A 6,395-nucleotide genomic window follows, 5' to 3' on the forward strand; every position below is an offset into this window, starting at 1 on the left:
ATGAAAGGTTGGGGGCGGGGCACTGATGTTATTGACAACACAGACGCAAGGGAAGGGTGGTGGTGTCAAAAAAGAGATGTGAGTTTGGAGAGGTTGGCATCAGGACGCCATATGCGCAGAGAAGCGCTGCTGGTGTGTGGGGGTGTATGAGGGTTGGGAGGATGGAGCTGCCAGAGTCTGAGAGATAGCTGCAGGAGAGATTGTGGGCAGGGTTTGGGGGAATTTGGCAGGAGTGTGTTTGACTCCTGCTCCTAGTAGGGTCCCGAGGTAGGCCAGAAGGATGGGGGTGCAATGTGGCATGCTTTTGGCAGGACTGGGTGTGTAGCTGAGCTCAGCAGGCAGTGTTGCTGGGGACGGGTGGGGGGTGCTGTGGTTGGGAGGGGAGCCTTACTGACCTATGGTGGGGACCTGGGCCTTACCTTCTCCCCCCAGCCACCATGTTCAGCCAGCAGCAGTTGCTCCAGCTGCAGCAGTTGCTCCAGCAGGCACCCCCGCAGGCCCCATTGCCTGTGGCTGTCAGCCGGTGAGTTCCCCGTGGTGGGCACTGCCATCTCCAGCCTTCTTGCTCAGACCCATAACTTGGGGCCTCCCCATGCCTTCTGCCCCAGAGTATCCCTGTTGGATCCCACCCCCAGGGGATCCTCCATCTGCAGAGAATGGAGATGAGAGATCTCAGGGAAGAGGGATATCTCGCTTTCCCAATAACCCTCTGACGCCCCTCCCAACACAGGGGCCTCCCCCAGCAGCAGCCGCAGCAGCAACTTCTGAACCTCCAGGGCACCAACTCGGCCTCGCTCCTCAATGGACCTTTGCTCCAGAGGGCTTTGCTTTTGCAGCAGTTGCAAGGTATGGCTACAGATTCTTTCTCGGCCTATTGGTGCAGTGGGGCTCCTCGGCAGCCCTGCTGCACCAGATCTCATCACACCCACACAGTGACCCTGAGACGGAGCACTCAGGCACCTCAGTGTACAGATGAGGACACTGAGCTTCCAGGGGCTGGAAGTCCCGGCTGCATGCAGGTCTCTGATCGCAGAGGTGCACCCCCGGCCATGTCCTTGGCTCTTTGAGCAGTGCTTGGCACGTTTCACTCACATTCAGATCACGTGTCATTTGACAGATGAGGAAACCGAGAAGGAAAGCCATTTGCCCTGGGTCACACAGCGTCAGCAGTGACTAGCTAGACCAAAGCCTGGGCCCCAGTGGTTGTCTCTAGCCCTGTGCAGTAAGCCTATGCTTTTGCCTCAGTCCCCCTCTGTAGAGAGCAGTCTCAGCTCTTCCCTCTAAGATGCTGCTCTTGATTCTACCCAAGACACTAAGGGAGGTACACCCACAATCCTGCCTTACAGATGGGGACGCCAAGGTCACATGGTGACGGGCTGTTGGTTAGCTGATTGTTACTCTTCAGCCTTGCCAGGGCCACGTGGCTGTGGATGGTCCCTGGAGCTCCCTTTTTTAATTTTTTAAAATTTTATTTATTCATTTACTTATTTTATTTTGACCAGAGAGAGACATAGAGAGAGAGAGAGAGAAAGTGAGAAAACAAGCCACCAGGTCCAGGACTCGAACCATGGTCGGCCATGTGGGAATGTCCAGCACCTTAACCACCACGCCACTTGCTGGTCCCAACTTCCTTTCAAGTGATAGGTGGGTGGGGGAGAGAGAAAAACCTCCATAGGAACCCACAATATGTATTTATACATAAATGCGTACAAATACACTTAAGAGTAGACATCTGTATTTCCCTTTTTTCCTCTTCCATTTTGAAAAATACATTCTTCAGAATGAAAAATATAAATATTAAAAGAGGGGATAGAAAACCCCAAACTGCCATCTCTAGACTCATTCATCTTCTAGAGGAAACCACCAGTCAGTATTTTGGTGTATTTCTCCCCATTCAATTTCTAGTCACACACTTGGGAATTTGTATATGGTTATTATCGTTGCTATAAACAAGAGGTTGCATATTAATGTTTGTTTTTATTTTTTTATTGAATGCCACGGTCGTTTGCCATGTGATTTGACAGTCTCTGTCAAGATGATGGCTATTAAGTTTTTTAGGTTTTTGCCATAGGGCATGTGCACTCACTAGAAAGAAACAGAGGACAGAGAGAGGGAAATGAGAAACCACCCCCTTCCCCACGTTGGGAATAGCCATGGCTCCTTCTCCATTCTCCTTACCGCACCACCTGCTGGCCCCGAGATTATTCTTTCGAAGAATTACTTTATTTAACTTTATTTATTTATTTATTTAAATTAATTTGACCAGAGAGGGACAGAGCGGGAAAGAGAGAGAGAGAAAGTAAGAAGCCAAGCCGCCAGATCCAGGAATCAAACCATTGTCAGCCATGTGGGAATCCAGCACCCTTAACCACCATGCCGCCTGCTGGCCCCCAAGATGATTTTTAATAGCTATTTAGTATTCCACTGGAGGGGTGTACCCTTGTTTATATAAACCTTCTTAACCATTCAGCTGTTTCCTTTCGTTTTTTGATAAGTATGATGTTTGAGACTGTTTTCTTAGGATGGAGTGCAGAAAATGACTGAGTTGGGGGGACGGATGTTCTATGGCTCTTGATAAGTGTTGCCGAATTGCTTTTCTAAAGGACTGGACCAGTTTGTAATGCCACCAGCCCCATATGACAGTGCCGGTCTCACCATGCCCACAGCAACCTTGGGTAGTATATGCTTTTTTTTTTAATGTATGTATATATAAGTGTCTATTATTAAGTTCATTGGCAAAAAAGTCCCATCGTTCATGTTTTCATTTTCATTTCTTGGAGTGCTAGTATAGCTGAGTATTTTACATCTGCTTATTAGACATTTATGTTTCTTATGCAAACTTGTCCGTGTCCTTGTCCACTGTTCTTTAACGGTGTTTGTTTCATCTTTTGTCGTGTTGCTTTTAAGAACTGATTGGCACAAGTGTGTACGTGTGTTTGTTTTAAGTTGATGTCAATTGGATGCTTACTAAGCGCCAGGCACGTTCGTATACCTCACTGAACCCTCCTGAAATGCTGCGAGGCAAGCACTGTTGCCATCCCGGTTTGCAGTTGAAGGCAGTGGGGCTAAGCAGGGACACTGCTTTCCACAAGGTAGTCTGGATTCGAACCCAGCTCTTTCAGCACAACTCACCATGGCTTTGGTGCTCCCTGTCCCAGCGCCGGAGCAATGGTTCCATGCGCCTTTCATGCCTCAAACACCTCCCATGCTCTGGGCCTGCCCTGAGGTGAGGAGCTGATGAGGTAAAGCAGGAAACAGGGGAAGAACTGATGCAGTTGGTCCTAAGACATGGTCTCTGGGGCCTGTGGGACACAGGTAGTCTGGGAAGGCCTCCTGCAGGAGAGACACCCAGAAGGAGATCTGAAGGACCAGAGGGAGTCAGGGGACAGAATGGCCCAGGCAGAGGGAACAGCATGTGCGAAGGCCCGGGGGCAGGATGTTGGGAGGACCACGTAGGATGCGACTGGAATGCAGTGGGGGCCTACGTGGGAAGAATAACCAGAAAGGAGGCTGGGGAGGTGGCAGGGCCAGGCCCCTCTGAGGAATGGGCTTGGCTCCTGCCCAGCAGGGAGGTGTGGAAGGGTTGGAGCAGGAGTCGCAGTCAGGTCAGAAGTGACTTTAGAAAGACCACTGTGAGCGGTTACTACCAGGGTGCTGGTGATGGGGGGGACCAGAGTAGAATAAAGCTGGGAGAAAAGGGAGGAAGGGGAAGGGGAGGGGAGGGAAGGGAGAAAGGTCACTGCTGCCGTTCTGTGCAGGGAGATGAGGCTTTGGAAAGGAGGAAGTGAGTGGGGATGGAGAGGGAAAGGCAGACCAGACAGAAGAGGCGTGGGGACAGGGGTGACAGGAGCTGAGGAGGGTTTGGGGCATGGGGGAGTTAGGACCAGGGGAGGAAGGAGTCAGGAAGATTCCCAGAGTCCTGCCTGGGCCAGGGGTGGAAGGTGGTGCCCCTCCCAGGGACCCCGGGCCAGCTGTTCCCCTGCACCATGTCTGTTTCAGCATAGGGACAGGTGCTCTCCGGAGGCCTGCTGGGCCGGGACTAGTGCAGGGTGTGGACAGCGCTTAGCAGAGGACCTGGCTCATAGCAGGGCTCCGATGAGAGGGAGGGACTTACTCCAGGGACCAGCCGTCTTTTAGTTCTCCCTGTGGCCCAGTGGGGTCTCTCTCCTACCCTAAGCTACTCTAAAGCACCCTGAGGGTGAGCAGGGTTGTTGTAGGTGCTCACGGAGGCACCTGGGGGAGGGGCAGCATCTCCTATGTGCAGACGCTGCATCCGGGGAGGGGGTCCCTGCCCTAGCTGGGGCAGGTAACCAGCCTCAAAGCCTCCTTTGTCACTGGCACCCAAGGTGGGACTTAGCCTGGCTCTTATCTCTTCCCTTGAACTGCCCTTGGGTGGGAAGGGTCCCCTTCAAAGTTGTCCATGATATTCCCACGATGCCTTGGGGCACTCACCTCTGACCCTGGCCTCTACTCTCTCTCCAGCTTCTCCCCAATTCTCACCTGCAGGTAACCTCCGCAGCTTCAACATGGCAACTCCGAACCTGACCGCCCCCGGCCTCGCACCCCAGCTGGCCACCCCAAATCTGCAGCAGTTCTTTCCCCAGGCCACTAGCCAGTCTCTGCTGGGCCCCCCTCCTGTCGGAGTCCCCATTAACCCCTCCCAGCTCAATGTCTCAGGGCGGACCCCCCAGAAACAGGCCCGGACTCCCTCCTCCACCACCCCTAATCGCAAGGTAAGTGGTGGTGGGGGTGGCACGGTGGGGGGGACACCCAGGTGTCAGCCCAAGCTCCATCGTTGGCTTACCCTGGACCTTCGGACAGGTCATAGTTCCTCCTTTTGCCTCAGTTTCCTCATCTGGAGAAACTGGAGGGGGTGTTGCACTTGTCCGACATTTCCCAAAGTTCAAATATTCCTGTACACCTGGAGTGATTTTTGCCATGTGAGACTACCGGTACTGTTATTTACTTCTCTGTACGTCAGCAGTACCCTGCGTAAATAAGCTATGAGCCACCTATGTCATTTAACATGTCCGTAACCACATTTAAAAAAGGAAAAGAGGCCCAGCCGTGGCAGTGAGTGGTGCATGCTGCTACTTAGTGGGCTCAAGCCACATGGGAGGCCGAGGTTTGATCCCCAACCCACTCCAAAGAGCCAGGAGTGGTGGCCTGTGCCTCTAACCCAAGCTGCTAGGAAGGCTGAGACAAGAGGTTACAGGCCCATAGCCAGTGTGGGACATAGCAAGGCATAACAAGTAAAAAGAAACAGGTGAGGGAACCAGCAGTTAGCGTAATGGCTATGTCGCTGGACTCCCACGTAGTCGACCGTGGTTCGTGTCCCGGACCCGGTGGCTTAAAACTCACGCCGGGCGCGTGTGCGTGCGTGCCCAAGATCCTGAGAGGAGAATGGAGGAGAAGGGATTGCGGCGTGACCATCCCCCCTGGGGGGTGATTTCTCGCTTTCTGTCTCTATGTCTCTCTGCCTGTCTGGCGAGCGCACACGCCCTACAGTGAAAATCTCTCCAAAAAAAAAAAAAAAAGAAACAGGTGAAATTAATTTTATGAAAAAACTATATATGTATATATACATTTTAGCACACACACACACACACACACACTGTTTTTTTTTTTGTTTTTTTTTTTTTTTTGGAGAGATTTTCACTGTAGGGCGTGTGCGCTCGCCAGACAGGCAGAGAGACATAGAGACAGAAAGCGAGAAATCTCCCCCCGGGGGGATGGTCACGCCGCAATCCCTTCTCCTCCATTCTCTTCTTGCGATATTGGGCTCGCACGCACACACGTGCCCTGTGTATTTTTCAAGCTGCCGGGTCCAGGACTCGGACTGCGCCGTAGTAGCCACGTGGGATCCGGCCGCCTTAACCCCCCGTGCCTTCAGCTGGTCCTTACCGCAGGCCAGGTTTCCAGTGTTCAGGTGCAGCTGGCGGCTGCCTCATGGGGTAGCACGTTTTCCACAAACTCCCCACTTTTCAGTTACATCTCTTCTAGAAGGAGACATACCTGAAATTTTTAAAAATGGTCTAAACTGATTACATAAAAGCAGAAGGAAGGACTGGGGTAACAAGTGTTATAAAATCCCACGTTTACAATGTCGCCACCTAAAGGTTCCAGACCTGCAGCCCTCAGGCTCCCTGAGCTCAGGGCGGGCAGGGTGGCATTAAATCTCTCCCTGGCACGAGCAGAAAATCAAGGGCCTCGTAAAGGGCATCACCTGCCCAGAGCGGCCCACCTGCTCCTCACACACGCCACACTCTGGGGTGCATTCCAGGGCAGGGACGCAACTCCCTTTCCTGGCTGTTTCTGGGGCAGCCTACGTTTGGAGGTGAGGCATTTCAAACCCCCAGAGAGGCCCCAGCCTCCAGCCTTCCGGGCAGGCCTGG

At 52.7% G+C, this 6,395-nt stretch overlaps 1 protein-coding gene across 5 annotated transcripts in view; it reads left to right on the plus strand.

The window, feature by feature from the left end:
• CIZ1 (CDKN1A interacting zinc finger protein 1) overlaps nucleotides 1-6,395 on the plus strand; it is a 25,097-nt gene that overhangs the window by 4,130 nt on the left and 14,572 nt on the right. For 4 of the 5 annotated variants that reach the window (XM_006154031.3, XM_006154030.3, XM_006154034.3 and 1 more), the window contains exons 2-5: nucleotides 433-523; nucleotides 731-846; nucleotides 2,604-2,675; nucleotides 4,483-4,733. In XM_006154031.3, coding sequence (XP_006154093.1) covers nucleotides 438-523; nucleotides 731-846; nucleotides 2,604-2,675; nucleotides 4,483-4,733 — 525 coding nt within the window. In that variant the 5' untranslated portion in view covers nucleotides 433-437. The remainder of the gene's footprint in view (nucleotides 1-432; nucleotides 524-730; nucleotides 847-2,603; nucleotides 2,676-4,482; nucleotides 4,734-6,395) is intronic. The other variant, XM_006154033.3, reaches the window with a different exon arrangement.

The sequence above is a fragment of the Tupaia chinensis genome, unplaced genomic scaffold (assembly GCF_000334495.1).
Source record: "Tupaia chinensis unplaced genomic scaffold, TupChi_1.0 Scaffold000394_1, whole genome shotgun sequence".
NCBI lineage: Eukaryota > Metazoa > Chordata > Mammalia > Scandentia > Tupaiidae > Tupaia > Tupaia belangeri.